The 17,815-nt window shown below is 44.6% G+C and overlaps 1 protein-coding gene across 1 annotated transcript in view; it reads left to right on the forward strand.

The window, feature by feature from the left end:
• Nucleotides 1-17,815, forward strand: part of LOC126251848 (aminopeptidase N-like) — a 255,465-nt gene that overhangs the window by 169,970 nt on the left and 67,680 nt on the right. Inside the window, exons 12-13 of the mRNA XM_049952527.1 lie at nucleotides 102-400; nucleotides 11,690-11,859. Of these exons, the coding sequence (XP_049808484.1) occupies nucleotides 102-400; nucleotides 11,690-11,859 (469 nt within the window). The remainder of the gene's footprint in view (nucleotides 1-101; nucleotides 401-11,689; nucleotides 11,860-17,815) is intronic.

Consider the following 17,815-nt stretch of genomic DNA (forward strand, 5'->3'; position numbering starts at 1 on the left):
TTATAGTATCATGATGTCTGACCACACTGTTAACTTAGAGCAGCTCGTCTCCTGTAAGGCCCCTCACAGTCACTTTACTGTTAAGTATCCGTGTCGGGCAGGCATGTTCATGGTGAACTACGACGCGGCCAACTGGCGCCTGCTGGCGGAGTACCTGGAGGCGAGCGCGGCGAAGGGCTCGGGGCTACGGCCGCTGCCGGCGCTGACGCGCGCCAAGCTGGTGCACGACGCGTGGAACCTGCTGCTGGCGGGCGAGCTGGCGCCCGCGCCCGCGCTCGCCGTCATGCGCTTCCTTGCCGTCGGCACCGAGCGCGACCCGCGCGTCTGGGAGGCCTTCTTCAACGCCGCAGACCACCTCGGCCGCCGCCTCTCCGGCACCTACGTCGACGACAAATTCAAGGTCGGTTGCTACTATGTAATGGTACATTTAGGGAGATCTTGACCGCAACGTTTTACACGGCGCTTTTCGTACAGCGTTAATCATTCTTGGTTTCTGCCAAACATAAGGACAATATACACTGTCCAGTGATATTAATGTGACTATTGTATTGTATTGTATTGTATTGTATGTCTGCCAGGGATCTAGAAATGACGGAGAGGCACCGTCCCCGCTGCAGCCGCAGTGGTCCACAACCCCACTACCGCAGTCCGCGGCACCCCTCCACAGCCCCACACCGAACCACTCTTTCAGGGTTATTGTGCGGTTCGGTCCCCAGCTCAACGGACCTCGACACAAGTTCGCCGGGCGGATTCGTGCCGGGGATCAGGCGCTCCTTGCCAGTCCGGAAATGTGACTGTATAACCACCTTTTGCCGGCCGCTGTGGCCGAGCGGTTCTGGGCGCTTCAGTCCGGAACCGCGCTGCTGCTACGGTCGCAGGTTCGAATCCTGCCTCGGGCGTGGATGTGTGTGATGTCCTTAGGTTAGTTAGGTTTAAGTAGTTCTAAGTCCAGTGGACTGATGACCTCAGATGTTAAGTCCCATAGTGCTTAGAGCCATTTTGAACTTAGAGCCATTTAACCACCTTTTGAAACGCGAGACGTGTAGGAAGAGAGGTATTGAGATTCTGGAACGTACCGACAGCGATGTGGAGCGGTACTGACAGGGATGTGGTGCCATTTCGACCCCAGTACCATGTGCAGCTGCTTCTCAGTTGAGGATCCAAGACGTGAGTAACCCGATGGACGTAGTCCCACGGATTCTCGTTTGGACTTAAATCTGGGGCTATAGATACCGCGATAAGGAATAGCTTAGTAGGCAGTTCAGTTGTAGAAGAATGGACATCTGTAAGAGGGGCAATCACAGAAGTTGAAAAGAAAACATAGGTGCCAAGAAGGTGACTGCGAAGAAACCAGGGGTAACAGAAGAAAGATTTCAGTTGATCGATCAACGAAGGAAGTACAACAACGCTCATGGAAATCAGTACAGTAAATTTATCCTGGTACACTGCGAGCTGTATGACACGTTGCATTGTCCTGTTGGTAGATGCCGTCTTGTCGAGGAAGAACAAACTGGATGTACGGGTGAACATGGTCCCCAAGGATAGGTTCGTACTTATATTGATCCATTGTACCTTCCAGAATGATGAGATCGCACAGGGAATGCCCTCCCGCCTGGACGCTTCCGTCGATTGTTGCAAGATGTTTGCTTTCACACATATCATTCCTTACACGCCAAATGCCTCCTATGCGATGGACCATAAAACATGCCGGCCGTAGTGGCCGAGAGGTTATAGACGCTACAGTCTGGAACCGCGTGACCGCTACGGTCGCAGGTTCGAATCCTACCTCGGGCATGGATGTGTGTGATGTCCTTAGGTTAGTTAGGTTTACGTACTTCTGAGTTCTAGGGGACTGATGACCTCAGAATTAAGTCCAGTAGTGCTCAGAGCCATTTGAACCATTTTGAACCATAAAACATAATTCATCTGAAAAGCCTACCGGCACGTCCAGTTCAGATATTGGCATGCAAATTCCAGCCTTCGTCGCCGATGAACAGCAGTCAGCATGTCTACTGCAGAGGCCCACATGCCGCAACGTTCACTGAACTCTTTCGGCGCCTGTTTTTGCCATGAATGGGAGGGGAAAGCGTGGGAATTTGGCCAATCTAAGGCATTTTGGCTATAATAATAATAATGGCGTGCGACGAGGGACTCCTGTCGGGTAGACCGGTCGCCTGGTTCAAGTCTTTCGATTTGACGCCACTTCGGCGACTTGCGCGGCGATGGGGATGAAATGATGATGATTAAAACAATACAACAGCCAGTCCCTGAGCGGAGAAAATCTCCGACCCAGCCGGGAATCGAACCCGGGCCCTTAGGATTGACAGTCTGTCGCGCTGACCACTCAGACCTAGAGGCTCCACTTTTCGTGTAGCATTAGCCACATGTGTTTACTGTAACATATCTTTAAACATTAAATGTGCAGCTACACATTTCAGAAAAATGTAATAATTGTGACATCATTGCATTGCGTCGTTTTACCCCACGTACCGGTTAAAATGACGTAGTAAGTGGGGTAAATTGGCGCAACGAGTGGTATAAGATATTTAATTCCATACATCTTATAATACAAAGTATATGTACCGAGTATTATGTTTATTAAACTAAACACTGAACAACGTAGTTTATAAAATATAATAGCGAAAAAGTAAACAAAAAAAGGTTCAAATGGCTCTGAGCACTATGGGACTTAACATCTGAGGTCATCAGTCCCCTAGAACTTAGAACTGCTTAAACCTAACTAACCTAAGGACATCACACACATCCATGTACCGAGCGAGGTGGCGCAGTGGTTAGCACACTGGACTCGCATTCGGGAGGATGACGGTTCCATCCCGACTCCAGCCATCCTGATTTAGGTTTTCCGTGATTTCCCTAAATCGTTTCAGGCAAATGCCGGGATGGTTCCTTTGAAAGGGCACGGCCGATTTCCTTCCCAATCCTTCCCTAATCCGAGCTTGCGCTCCGTCTCTAATGACCTCGTTGTCGACGAGAAGTTAAACACTAACCACCACAACTACCACATCCATGTCCGAGGCAGGATTCGAACCTGCGACCGTAGCGCTCGCACGGTTCCAGACTGAAGCGCCTAGAACCGTTCGGCAACACTGGCCCTCGGAAAAAGTCAGCTTTAGTAACTATGGATTAGATAAATAAACAGTAAAATAGCGACAAAAATCAAAAGAAGACTCGAGTGTAAGCGTATCCGGTAACTATCTTTTGCATATCTGTGATACAACTAAGGCTTCTTCACGCAGGAGTCACAGTTATAGTTTTCAGGACTACCCCACCCACTGCATTCAGAATAACACCAAAGCACAAGAAATGCATGAGTACCATCGCTCGCCGTCTTTGTCGAATTCACCACACACGACGCACAGAACATTCGAACAGCACTGGTGGCATTTCTTAATCCACCCGCCCTACAAGAAGCGCTCTCCGCTTCACAGGTGTACGTCCTTAGCATATGAACAAAGGAACCCGATCTTATAGAAATGATTCACTATGAAATATTCACTTTCATTAAATATACATTAACGTATCTCATTTAGCTTCCTATTTTCTTTAGTGGGGTACAATGACGCACTCGGCCTCCGTGAGTCAAATTACCCCATCAAGCATGGATTACGTATATAAAACTATCGTTCCACACTCGCACTTCGCTTCAGAGAAGTAATAAAAATGGCTCATGGCTCAAATGGCTCTAGGCACTATGGGACTTAACATCTGAGATCATCAGTCACATAGACTCAGAACTACTTAAACCTAACTAACCTAAGGACATCACACACATCGCCGGCCGGAGTGGCCGAGCGGTTCTAGGCGCTACAGTCTTGAACTGCGCGACCGCTACGATCGCAGGTTCGAATCCTGCCTCGGGCATGGATGTGTGTGATGTCCTTAGGTTAGTTAGGTTTAAGTAGTTCTAGGTTCTAGGGGACTGATGATCTCAGAAGTTAAGTCCCATAGTGCTCAGAGCCATTTGAACCATCACACACATCCATGCCCGAGGCAGGATTCGAACCTGCAACCGTGGCAACAGCGCGGTTCCGTAGTGAAGCGCCTAGAACCTCTCGGCCACAGCGGCCGGCAGAGAAGTAATACTTATATAATCGTGAGTGTTAATGTACAAAGACAGGTCAACAAAAACTTGTGTTTTAACGTAACAGGAAATGGCTTACCTCTTAGAAACTAGAGATCAAATATCAGAAGAAACAAAGACAAAAAACACTCTCTATCCTAGCACGGACAGCTGGCAAGTAACGCCCCTCGCTATTTGTATGGTTATTTATATAACTGGGCACAGGATGGCACAATCGATAAGATAAGGCTAGCTCTCACAGTTGAAGACATATTGGCAACCACGGCGGCACATTAGCAGCTTACAAACTTAACTTCCAATGATCATGCCCATCTGGACCTCGAATAAATCACACCGTTTGCGCATTACGATAACGACTGCAGTGTTTTCCGCGTCCCCCCAACACGCTTTATATAACTTCCGCTGCTGGTGGTGCCACAAGCCTTCTGTACGGGTGGTAGTCCCGTTAATGTGACTGGACAGTTTAAATAAAGTAACATAAATTATAAAGAACTCGGTGGAAATGAATGAAAGTCCGGGAGCATATTGCCAAAGGTCATCCACTCGCGCATAGAGAGCTGGACGTTACATGGCGCCAGGTTATTGCGACTACAGCCCCAAAAGGGGCTGGCGCCGCAACACGGGGCAAATGAAGGCACTGGAAAAGTCAGTCAGCAAGTAGTTACGTAGCACTGCGGTGATGTTCTCCAGTACAACATGTCCTGGAGACAACAGACGACTCCACACGGGAAAACTGGGAGAAAGACGAAGTGTAACGAATGCAGCCCAGGACTTTGGTACTGGTCATAGCATTGTTTCACGTGGATGGGAAGCGTCCTGAAACCCACGCACAGCTACCTGAAGGAGAGGAGCTGGTCGGCCGCAGTCAGCTACAGCACCAGACGATCGCTACACCGTGCAACAGTCAAGAAGGGATCTACGTCAGACAGTGGGTGCAATTGCAGCCACTATGGCAGGACTGCAATTCACGCAAACTCACGCTGCACAGTGGCACGACGACTAGTCTCTTTGCAGGACGACCAGTATGTTATGTTGACAGCAGCAAGTCAGCGGCACTGTTGCGATGGTGCCAAGTGCGTGGGGAGTGAGGGCGCGTCCTTTTCTCTGATGAGAGCAGGTTCAGTCTGAGTAATGAGTCTGGACGTACCACCATATGGCGATAGGTGCGAACACGTAATACACCTGTTAATTTTCGAATATGATCGTTTTGGCGGTCCAGGTGTTATGGTGTGGGGAATTATAATCTTCCGTAGACGTTTTGACCTCCAGATCTTTGAACACGGTACATTCATCCGTCGACATTATTTTGACCCTGCACTCCTTCCTCATGTGTAACTTTTCAGGGTTGAATTTCTCCATGACTTCATTTTTACGGATGGCAATGAGCGACAGTATCGAATACCGCAATTGAGGGAGCTCTTGGAACGACAGGATATTCGGCGAATATGCTGCCCTGGTCGCTCCTTCGACTTAAATCCTATGGCGCATGTGAGAGATGCGTTGGGGAGCCGGCCTTTGTGACCGAGCGGTTCTAGGCGATTCAGTTCGGAACCGCGCTGCTGCTACGGTCACAGGTTCGAATACTGCCTCGAGAATGGACGTGTGTGATGTCCTTAGGTTAGTTAGGTTTCAGTAGTTCTAAGTCTAGGGGACTGATGACCTCAGATGTTAAGTCCTATAGTGCTTAGAGCTATTTGAACCATTTTTTGCGCTGTGGAGGCGTATTTCAACGCACCAGCATGCACCGACGATCATCCAGCAGTTGGTGCAGCTAGTCCAGTCAACGAAATAAAATTAGGAGGAAAATTCCTGCAGTCCCTAATTTTTTGTACAGTGGTACCAGGGAGTTCCATGAACAACATACTAAAAATCCTGACTGATGGGGCGTGAGCGTGGGGCTGGGGTGGGGGTGTTTGAAGGTAGCTTTTTTACGTTTTTTTAGTAACTGTAACAGGCCGTTTGTACAGAAAATATTTCCCAGTACAAAACTAACATAAAATTCCAGCAAAAAAGGTGCTGTTATAAAGCCGTAGATTATTAAATAGTGTAACACGTGAAACTATTAGCCCTAGAGAAAGAAATGTGTAGGATTTGTTTGTGTAAAATTTAATGTGATTTCGTTTCGTTTTGTTAAACACTTTCACTAGAAGCGCCAGTTTTCGAGTTATTCAAGAACAATATAAAAATATGACCTTTAAATGCCCTTCCCCACCCCTACACTCATACAGCACAGGCCAGAATTTTCAGTATATTGTTAATGGATTTTCTTCCTTTATTTTGTTTTTTAGTCATCGGTCTTCTGACTGATTTGATGCAGCCCGCCACGAATTCCTGCCCTGTGCCAACCTCTTCATATCAGAGTAGCGCTTGCAACCTACGTCCTCAATTATTTTTTGGATGTATTCCAATCTCTGTCTTCCTTTATAGTTTTTGCCCTCTACAGCGCCCTCTGGTGACATGGAAGTCATTCCCTGATGTCTTAACAGATGTCCTATCATCCTGTCCCTTCTCCTTCTCATTATCTTCCACTTACTCCTTTCCTCTCCGATTCTGTGCAGAACCTCTTCATTCCTTATTCTTATCAGTCCACCTAATTTTCAACATTCGTCTGTAGCACCACACCTCAAATACTTCGATTCTCTTCTGTTCTGGTTTTCCGACAGTCCATGTCTCACTGCCATACAATTCTGTACTCCAGACGTACATTCTCAGAAATGTCTTCCTCCTACCACCGAACAAAAATTTGCGACCACACCTATTTATCCCCTATTCGACCTGTTTTGGTTTTCCTAGTCTGGTCTGAGGAATGGAACGCCATACCGCAAGAACTCCTTAGCGCCCTTGCGGCCAGCGCGAGACCGCATTTCAGAGCAGACATTGCCGTCCGTGGTGATCACAAACTCTATTAAGAAGCATGTCCCGCATTTTGTGATATACAGGAGGCCATCATGTATCGCTGTGACTTCATGTGATCATTCTCTCCGAATGAAAGTGTCAGTTCTGTTCGTCTCATTGCACATTTTTTTCAGTTACCTTCTGAACTGCACTGCACTTCACTGTAGCAGTTCCTTCTAACTATGGTCCAAGTTTCATCCAACTATGTTACTTGACAGTGATACATCTTGAGAATCTTACTTGCGTCCTTAAGTTTTGCTTTGGTGTATTACGGATTGCGGTCGCAACTCGGTCCCAGGGGCACTAACACTTTTCTGGCGAATGGTCCCCGTGAAAGAAGTGTGTGTTGTGTGGCTACATAATGGAACCAGGAAGCAGATTGACCTACGTGCTCAGGTGGAAGGTCTCTGGTATCGCCGAATACAGCAAAGCAAACCCATCCACTGTAATGTTTGCTGCGAAGCCCGTGCGATACCTGGAGTGGTGGTGGAACCGCAGCGATTCCAGGAACTCTGAGGCTATGTGTAAACATCAGGCAGATAAGGGTTGTTTATAGCTGCAAAGAGTTGCTTTCCTTTTGTAAACGGATGTGTGATTTCCAGACGACATCTTTATCAGACACCCACCTCGAAGGACCTAGCAGTGAAGCGAGGCGGCACAAGAGCCGAGTGAGCAGCGTGTGCTCGGTTCTGCGCGATTAGTGAGATAACCAGTTAAAGGAGTAAGAAGGCAAAAACTGTGAGAGTAGGAGCATCACGGGGAAAGGGGAGGGGGTTGCGATAGAATCAGCACGAAGTAAGTGATTTGGAGTCCCACCTAAAGCAACGGAAGGTGGAGACAGACAATGGTTGCATTTGTCAGCTAGTATGGGGCAGCCAGGATCGTTGAATTTGTGTACTTTGTGAAGTAGCTAAAAAGAGAGGATGCGGGGGGGGGGGGGGGGGATGGGACTGTATAAACGCTAAAGTGCATAAAGGGTAAAATGCAGAAGGCTAAAAATGGCTCTGAGCACTATGGGACTCAACTGCCGTGGTCATAATTCCCCTAGAACTTAGAACTCCTTAAACCTAACTAACCTAAGGACAGCACACAACACCCAGCCATCACGAGGCAGAGAAAATCCCTGACCCCGCCGGGAATCGAACCCGGGAACCCGGGCGTGGGAAGCGAGAACGCTACCGCACGACCACGAGATGCGGGCTAAAATGCTGAAGGGAACTCGCTATTAATTACAGATGGCAAGAAGGCCTTTTGTTTTGTAGAAGCCTAGAGGAAATGTTATTTTGGCTGTAGTTCAAATGGTTCAAATGGCTCTGAGCACTATGGGACTCAACTTCTGAGGTCATTAGTCCCATAGAACTTAGAACTAGTTAAACCTAACTAACCTACAGACATCACAAACATCCATGCCCCAGGCAGGATTCGAACCTGCGACCGTAGCGGTCTTGCGGCTCCAGACTTCAGCGCCTTTAACCGCACGGCCACTTCGGCCGGCTTGGCTGTAGTCCGAGAGTCTAAGGGTTGCTGAGATTAAGTTCAACCTTACGTTGCAAAGAGTGTTAAGGGGCTCCGGAAAGGCTCAAAATCATGAAAAGTTCAATATTTACTTTTTTGCGTTTTCTGAATCTGCAGACTATTACCTTTTAATAGGTATATAATTTATTCAATTCCGAAGTCTACAACTATTTTTAATTTTTTTTTGAAATGTGTTCTACATGGGCGTGACCCACTGTGGCGCTGTTAAACTGCTGTCAAATGGTGTTATTATTAACGTCCGTGTTCATCAGGTACATTTTAGTGATGTGAGATAAAGTATGTGTTGTGGCTAACCTGTGATGGTTCAATATATATCGCTGGTGTGATTGTCGATTGTTTCATGTTTATTTACTCTGTCGTTATCTCGAAAATATTCGTAATTAATTCTGTTTCTTGAGTCTGTTTTGTTGAAGTATAATAATGAGTAAAAGTAAAATTATTAGAAATCCTCTGAAGGCTTTTAAGAAAAGGAGAAATGTTGGAAAGCCAAAGGTATTTAGAAATATGGGAATGAAGATAGGTTCTAACATGGTACGAGCGATGCTTGCTTTAGACAAGGAACGCCTTCGGACTGCAGACAGGGCTGTAAAGAGTCTAGAAATACAAGCAAGAGTAAATAGGAGGAGGAACAAGAGGAAGCTGGAGGAGGATTTTGCAGAGGATGAAGATAATCCATCCTATGGACCTGGAATGCACTAAAAAGTTAATCCAATCTTTGTCGCTCGATTCCCAAAACTTTTATTTTCTCATACTAATTACATGTTTTCTAAGGATCTTCCAAACATATTTGTTTCAAACTTTTAATAAATGTTACACAGTACCTTCTGCATAATTTAACACAGCCTTTTTCCAAAAAAAACTGTATATTTTTGAATATATAAATAAAAAAATTGCAAAAAATGTTGTGAATTCTCATTAAAATTGAAAAAAAAACCATCTTTAATAACTGAACTAAAATTTTGTAAAATCCCTGTGTTAAGTTGTAGCCCATTTCCAATAAATAATCAGTAAAAAGTTCAACTTCCTACCTCAAATACTTTGTGAGGAAAGATGTAATTTATAAGCGTTATTTTAACATTGCAAGTATAGGGCGTTCCGGAGCCCCTTAAGGTACGGAGACGTTAAATAAGAAAAATTAATGAAACATCTTCACATTTAATTTATATTGCTGTGTCCGTTTTTAAAAGCTAGGCTAGGTCGGGCTAAATGGGGACCGTATTTTTGATGAGAGGATACGTCGCCTAACAGGCTGAAACTACCGGCATTTCTTGCGGGTGACTTTGCCTCCACCGCTGGAAGAAGTGCCAGTGGTGCTCCAGCCCTCTTCGCCGTTAACCGTCCGGACGCACCTCAATCGTGCCTTCGCTGATAGACGGATCGGACGAGGGGGCCAGTTGCACGGCCTGCTCGTTCACCAGACCTCAGCCCGTATGTTTTCTGGTTAAGAGGCATCTCAAAAGTATCGTGTATGCAGAGCCGATTCCAGATGTGGAGACACTGGAGGAACGTATTCATGCTGGCTTTGACTCTGTTCGGACGCAGCGTGGCCGATGCGATCGTGTGAGGCAGAACATGCTACGGCGCGTACACGCACGCATTGAGGCACATGGAAACCATTTTCAGCACATACTATACAACTGTAATTGCATGGGACAACGAATATTAGTTTTCAGTCTGTGTAACAATTTATGATTGAATAAATGCTCTCTAACATGGAAACCATGCATTTCCGGACATAAGTTCATCAGACGATTTTTGTTTCGAATCCTTTCATCAATCAATCTCTAGAGTTTGTACAACGTATTTTAATGCACTTTGGGGCATTATCACTTATTGCAAAGTATAATTTTGTAACTACTGGATAAGATAACAAAAATTAATGTGATGTACCCGTATTTAATGTATAAAATAATAGAACGATGTTTCTTTCCTTCCTAATATTAAGGTTCAGTTTAATGCAAGGATATAAGAGAAATTGAGGGTACTATAAACCCATAGACAATCTCGTAATTTTCTTATCGTCTGCTGATCATAAATGCAAGTACTTTAAGGAGGAAGGAAGTTAGATTAGGGTTTATCGTCCCGTCGACATAGGGGTTACTAGAGACGGAGCACAAGTCAAGGATGGGGAAGAAAATCGACTGTGCCCGTGCAAAAGAACCAAGCCAACATTTGCCTGGAGTGATTTAGGGAAATCACTGAAAACTTAAATGTGGATGACCAGACTGGTATTTGTACCGTCCTCCCGAATGCGAGTCCAGTGTACTGACCTGTGTGCCAACTCGCTCATTTGTAAGAACTTTTGTTTAACTAATCATGATGCAGGGTCCACAAGGAATATAAGCTCAACGAATATTGCAAGGACTGCAGGACGGATGTTTTAGTGTATATTCTGCTTTGTGGAACATCTGCGACTCAAAGTTTTCTGCATGCTTACAGTACTACTTCTGTTCCACATCTGATGATGGTTTTCGATGAGAACTGAAGCCGAAAATAATAAACAAAAAAAATCATTTGTAATCCAGGCGGTAAAAAACTATTATAAATTGTATGGGTAACGGATCTCAGGACGCTCTGTCACAGCTGAAGCGTATTGATCTGACGTGGCGTGAAAAAATGGCTCTGAGCACTATGGGACTTAACTTCTAAGGTCATCAGTCCCCTAGAACTTAGAACTACTTAAACCTAACTAACCTAAGGACATCACAAACAGCCATGCCCGAGGCAGGATTCGAACCTGCGACTGTAGCGGTCGCGCGGTTCCAGACTGTAGCGCCAAGAACCGCACGGCCACAACGGCAGGCACGTAGCTTGAAGACTGAGAATATTTTACCCAGTCAATTCGTTGTTATATTGGGCTTCCCTGAGTTTTGAGTGTTTAGCTAGGCTGGTCAGATATTGATGACGGCATGGTTTGCTTTCGAAAACTCTTATAATTTCTATGATGCATAACACTACACCAGAAAACTACCTCGGAAGTCGTTGCTAGTGAAAGTGTCTGTGTGTACATGTGTGTGTGTGAGAGAGAGAGAGAGAGAGGGAGAGAGAGAGAAAGAGAAAGAGGGAGACAGAGACAGCGGGAGGGAGAGAGAGAGAGAGAGAGAGAGAGATGGAGAGGAGCGCGTGGTGTAACGGAATCCTTGTTGACATGGGCAGCTGTTCGTGCGGCGCCTGGTGACCCCGCTGTACGAGTCTGAGCCGGACTCGAAGCTGGGCCGCGTGGCCAAACACGCGCTGTGCGCCGCCGGCTACCCGCCCTGCATCGAGGAGTCGCTGGCCGCCTTCTCCGCCTGGACACGCATGGAGGACCCCGACGAGGGAAACCCGTAAGTAGTGCCTCTGGGTCGCCCATCGTGAAGTCGCAAGTTGCGACATTTTTTTTTTTTTTAGTAGCTCTCATCTTGTTCTACAGGGTGTTACAAAAAGGTACGGCCAAACTTTCAGGAAACATTCCTCACACACAAATAAAGAAAAGATGTTAGGTGGACATGTGTCCAGAGACGCTTACTTTCCATGTTAGAGCACATTTTATTACTTCTCTTCAAATCACACTAATCATGGAATGGAAACACACAGCAACAGAACGTACCAGTGTGACTTCACTTTGTTACAGGAAATGTTCAAAGTATCCTCCGTTAGCGAGGATACATGCATCCACCCTCCGTCGCATGGAATCCCTGATGCGCTGATGCAGCCCTGGAGAATGGCGTATTGTATCACAGCCGTCCACAATACGAGCACGAAGAGTCTCTACATTTGGTACCGGGGTTGCGTAGACAAGAGCTTCCAAATGCCCCCATAAATGAAAGTCAAGAGGGTTGAGGTCAGGAGAGCGTGGAGGCCATGAAATTGGTCCGCCTCTACCAATCCATCGGTCACCGAATCTGTTGTTGAGAAGCGTACGAACACTTCGACTGAAATGTGCAGGAGCCCCATCGTGCACGAACCACATGTTGTGTCGTACTTGTAAAGGCACATGTTCTAGCAGCACAGGTAGAGTATCCCGTATGAAATCATGATAACGTGCTCCACAGGTGGAAGAACATGGGGCCCAATCAAGACATCACCAACAATGCCTGCCCAAGCGTTCACAGAAAATCTGTGTTGATGACGTGATTGCACAATTGCGTGCGGATTCTCGTCAGCCCACAACTGGCGGTGAATCGAGGAAGTACAGTACATACTGACGAAACTAAAATGAGCTCTAACATGGAAATTAAGCGTTTCCGGACACATGTCCACATAACATCTTTTCTTTATTTGTGTGTGAGGAATGTTTCCTGAAAGTTTGGCCGTACCTTTTGGTAACACCCTGTGTATTGTTCGTTGAATTTGATAGGGGCGGTCGTCCGATGACACCCGTTGAGGTTCTTCGTTGATCCGTTCACTCAGTTTTTTTTATTACAGAGGGTAGCTAACCCTCTGACCGAACACGCTGAGCTACCGTGCCGGCATCTCGAGGTAAATGTGTTGGTGGCTGAGTGTGACACTTCGGAAACGCAATGTATCCACACAGAGAATAGCAGCTATCAGAGATGTAGCAGAATCAGATCGCTTCCTTGTACCATTCAGCTACAAAAGCCCATTTTCTCTTCTTGCATTTTGGCCAGCTAGGGACGATGTGCTCTCTTCTCTTCGTCGTTTCATCATGTCTGTTTTCCATATTTCTTCAAAGATCATTTTTCAATTATTACCCGTGATCATTTACGAATTTCAGCTGTTTTGGAACTTCCCTACTGGCTTTGTTATTTTTTGAGAGTTGCAGCGGCTTCTCTGGTTTCTTCATTGGTTAATGACATGTTTTTCTTCATTATTACAAAATCTTAAAATTGTAATTTGTGACTCGGTTCTGTGCTGTTTAACAATTTATAAAACACATTTTCCAAGTATTTCATTATTTTCTGTATTATTATACCGAGGTCCACACGTTTCTTTCTTGAAGCTAATATTTAGAGCCTGGTAGCGCTTTAACATATTCACGAATGTCTTAGAAAAAACTGGATTTTTTTGCGACGTTTTCTTGCATGTCGAATAGTTATCATTTTTCAAATGATCTTTCGTGTCTCCATGTTATTCTCTTGATTCTTTACTCTGTTATTTTAAATTTTCTCCATATTATTGACCTTGCTATTACTGCTTTTCATTCTCGTCATTCTAACACAATCTCCTTTTATTTTTGACTAACCCAGAGATTTGCTTGCTGCAGTGTCAATTTACCTAGATAGTTATTGCCAGTTGACAGGTTTAGTTATTGTTATTTCATCTTGGAATTGCTTCATTCCTTTTTCTGTTGTGGCTCGTCTATCTGTGCCGTATTTTATTAATTTCAGTTACGTTTTAATGTTTTTATAAGATAAAAGTTTAAGTCTAAATTTTGGGAAGGTCGTAATGAGAACCAAATTCATTCTTGATGGCTACTTTAACATTATTTCTTTAGAAATTTGCTGATGATCTAACTGGAATTCTCCTAATTCTACATTTCTGACATCCATATGTCAACTACTATTTCTTAACTCATCCTCTTTTTAACAAGCTCACTTTTGTCGTGTTCTTTTTATTGCTTTTTATTACTGTAATGCCTTTTGTACGTTATAAGCTCATTACAGACTTCAACTATTGTATCCCACTTTATTTTCGCTGTTCAATTAATTATTGAAAACTAGTGTATGCCGACATTAGCGACATCTGGTGAACTCACAACAGAAACATTTTGTGGCTACTGTACGGCAGCTTGTTTTCAACAGTAGTGCTACTGACAACATGACTCGTGCATACGATGTTATTTATATATATCTGACGATGCTTGTGCTGATTCTGCATTTAACATTTGACGATTTCACTATGGCTGCAGTACATTTGGACTTCGTTTTTATGAAACAGGTATGCCTCTTCATACTTAAAGCGCACACATACATATATTGTCAGTAGTACTTTTCATTATGGTCTGCGTATTGTTTTTAAGCTGTAGACAATCTGCGAGTGTAGTTATGTTTCTCTCATTTTTTGCTGCAGATCTGATGATGGTCATTATAGACCGAAACCGGTAATCTGTTAACAAATAGTTTGTGACCATAGACGTAGAGCAAAGAAAACTCTTCGCGACTACAAACCACTGACCCGTAATTCACGGGAATTAGGTGATCTATGCGTGTATACTTAGTGGCGCATTTCTTTGAAAGCCTACCAAGAACTTGTCCGATTCATACCACCTATAACTGCGACCCAAAAGTCGAACTAACACTGTTAAGCAGATTGTTATAATGTTTTGACTCATCAGCCAATTAGCTTCAATCTAATACACGTGCTTCACGATTGTAGCGCTACCTGTAACAAAGTTAACTATTATTCAGTAGCTTAGAATATTACTCACTGAGTTGTATCCCCTTATGGTAATATGGTAATACTTTTCCATAGAATTCTTACTTCTCTCTTTCTCTGACAAAACCTCTGCGTTTCATACTTTGTATATTTGATTTTCGACACTTTTCTAGCCTAGCAGAAATTAAACGCTCCCTATTTCTTTTTTCTTTTTTGTTAAATAACGTATAAAATAACACGTTCCATGTCATTAAGATATAGAGCAAGCAACGAAACTAAGCTTTCCGAATTTTCCACTTCCATACAATACTAAGCTCCAGAAGGAATTCGTTGTCAATATTTGAGACCGGTAGTTATCTTTTATTGAAGACTGATTTATTTACCTATCTCATTCCGTGCAGCTTCCGCAAGCGAATTAGTGTATCATTGAGGCAGTATAGAAATAACAGCATAAAATTAAGTAGGATTGTAGTCATTGTTGGAGCAAGTGAAAATTTCATTTATCCAATGTAAACTTTTGAGAGAAGACTTGATGATCTACAAGTAGCCCAGGTTCAAAGAAGTAACAAGGCACAATCTGTTACTTGGAAATTTCTGTATGGGCTCTCGAATGGTGGTGTGCATACTTACTGACCGATTAAAAAAGATTCTTTTCATCGATTCTGTGTAAGATTAGAGAAGGGAAGTGATGGTAAGCACAAAATCGGACAAAAAATTACTTACTCGTCGGGGACCTTATGCTAATACGTTTGACTCCAACTCGAACTTCGGCCTCAGTTCGGTGAGGAAGAGAGTCCAAAAGATTCTTCAGGTATACCATATCTATCTGAAGCCACTCACTGATTATCAGATTCGATAGAATTATAAAAAAAAATGTTTGAATATGTGTGAAATCTTGTGGGACTTAACTGCTAAAGTCATCAGTCCCTAGGCTTACACACTACTTAACCTAAATTATCCTAAGGACAAACAAACACACCCATGCCCGAGGGAGGACTCGAACCTCGACCGGGACCAGCTGCACAGTCCATGACTGCAGTGCCTGAGACCGCTCGGCTAATCCCGCGCGGCGATAGAATTATCAAATTGAGGAAATGACGATTGCTACATTTCGTCCCCTGTCACAAATAGTACTAGAGATACAGGTTTTGTAGGATCAAGCTCGGCTGATATAGCGCACCATACGAGGCTCATCATGAAGATGTAATAGTTTCGAGGGCAACATTTGAGGAGTCAAGACCTCGAATCCTCAGTCTGCTCGACAATTCCAGTTTATAGGTTGTTTCATTGAAGACGTACAGCCTTATCTGCCACCGTAAGCAATGGCCTTTTACGAAGCACCCGACTCCAAATCACTGCATGCAGTTCTATTCCCAGCGGTCGCTCGGAAGCTGCTTGAGATGCAACTACGTTGACTGACAGCAACAGTTCCTTTCGGGTTTGAAGGAGATTGTCATTGGCAAGTCGTGACAGTCGCCTCCTGTCTCTGTCTGCTAGGATCTTTTCACGACAGTTGTTCTTACACAGTTTTACAGGGCTGCGAGCGATATAGCATTCTCTGTAGATACGTTGCACAGGCGATATTGGTACACCAAAAGGTGGAGCAGTTTTGCTCACAGCACTTCCAAACATGACATATGTTTTCTGCTATTCTGTCATGTCTCGAGGTCGACTCACCTTACTGCGGCGATTCCATACAACCAGATGAGCTATACACTCCACTTCAATGCCATCATGTACACTGAAGGTGTCGGCCGCTGTGGCCGAGCGGTTCTAGGCGCCTCAGTCCGGAACCGTGCGACTGCTACGGTCGCAGGTTCGAATCCTGCCTCGGGCATTGATGTGTGTGATGTCCTTAGGTTAGTTAGCTTTAACTAGTTCTAAGTTCTAGGGGACTGTTGACCTCAGATGTTAAGTCCCATAGTGCTCAGAGTCATTTGAACCATTTGAACACTCATGGTGTACAGTCACATGACCTCCTAGTACTTTCTAAATTACAGCGTTCCAAAGCGACCGTTATGATCTTTTAACTGTTTCACTCCCAATTTTATTTCAAAAACATTAATGTATGGTTGCTTTAATGCATGTCCTAATTATGGCTCTGAACACTATGGGACTTAACATCTGCGGTCATCAGTCCCCTAGAACTTAGAACTACTTAAACCTAACTAACCTAAGGACATCACACACATGCATGCCCGAGGAAGGATTAGAACCCGCGACCGTAGCAGGCGCGCGGATCCGGACTGAATCGCCTAGAACCGCTCGGCCACACCGGCCGGCTGTTCTAATTAGACGTAGCAATAGGAAAGGAATGTTTTCCACCGTTCCGTTTTCAAGGAGGGTCGGAGGTGAGAGTTAGCAGCTACAGGTTTATTCGTACGTACCTCTAGGGTTTAAGAAGATGACTGCGCAAAATCTCCAAGACATACTGAAAACAGACACATCAATGGACACAGCTTCTCTCCAAGTTTGTAACGTACACTACATGTGATCAGTACGGGCTTTGTTTGTCACGGGGCAAGCATCAATTCGTGGGTGCAAGCCCTTGAAACGCTGTGTCAGGGAAAGCGCGAAGGCAGCCCGCTTTTCGAATCTGGTTAACTGGGTTGCCTGTCTGCAGGTGAGAACTAATTCAATGTGACAATATGGAGACCAGGGTTAACAATGAAATTTGACAACAGCACAATCTACAGATGCAATCTATAATTATAAGAATTCTGGCAACCATTAGCAGGCTTCCCTTTACCAGTGGGGAACTGATACACTGAAAAAATATGCAGCGTTTCTCTGATAACCTAGTTTACGATACATACGCCCCAATGTTAATCAAAGGGTTAAAGGGGTGACTAACATTATGTCCGGTGAGTTCAAACCCTAGACAATTCGTGTTTTATTTTACCTTTTAGTTTGTTACATTGGTTTGGAAGCTAACAAAACAGGATTACATATGTATTATAGTGG

This window comes from Schistocerca nitens, chromosome 1 (genome assembly GCF_023898315.1).
Source record: "Schistocerca nitens isolate TAMUIC-IGC-003100 chromosome 1, iqSchNite1.1, whole genome shotgun sequence".
NCBI classification, from domain to species: Eukaryota; Metazoa; Arthropoda; class Insecta; order Orthoptera; family Acrididae; genus Schistocerca; species Schistocerca nitens.